General features: G+C 52.2%; 1 protein-coding gene across 1 annotated transcript in view; it reads left to right on the forward strand.

Annotated features, from left to right (window-relative positions):
* Positions 1 to 140: 140 nt before the first annotated feature.
* Positions 141 to 492, forward strand: part of EMH_0047370 (uncharacterized protein) — a gene marked incomplete at both ends in the record, with an annotated part of 1,074 nt that continues 722 nt past the window's right edge. Inside the window, one exon of the mRNA XM_013496272.1 lies at positions 141 to 490. Coding sequence (XP_013351726.1) covers positions 141 to 490 — 350 coding nt within the window. The remainder of the gene's footprint in view (positions 491 to 492) is intronic.

Genomic DNA, 492 nt, shown 5'->3' on the forward strand with positions numbered 1-492 from the left:
GAGGGTTTAGGGTTTAGGGTTTAGGGGGTTTAAGGGGTTTAGGGTTTAGGGTTTAGGGTTTAAATAGTGTATAAACCTGAATATATTAAACTTATATTACAACACTTCTGGGGTGTACATACACCTCAGCTCCCCCGAAGATGTTTGCCGACGAGAATTTCTTCTCCACTTCAACGGGTTCAGATTTTCTTTCTTCTGAGCCTCGTAAGAGTGTGGGGGGCCCCCAGGGGGCCCCCCATGGGGGCCCCCAGGGGGGCCCCCTGGGTGTTTCAACGCATGCGTTTGGGGTTTCAGGGTTTGGAGTGTCTGATGAGTTTGGGGTTTCTGGCGAGGGTTTATCACAAACCCTCGGCTCACAGAAAGGGTCTCAGGGAGCAGCAGCAGCAGCAGCAGCAGCAGCAGCAGGAGCAGCAGCAGGAGGGGGAGGAGCTGCACATACACCTGACGGGTGTATATGCTGCACCATAGGAATGATAAAGAAAGCAGCAAAAG

The sequence above is a fragment of the Eimeria mitis genome, genomic scaffold, assembly GCF_000499745.2.
Source record: "Eimeria mitis Houghton genomic scaffold, Emh_scaff2015, whole genome shotgun sequence".
Lineage (NCBI taxonomy): Eukaryota > Apicomplexa > Conoidasida > Eucoccidiorida > Eimeriidae > Eimeria > Eimeria mitis.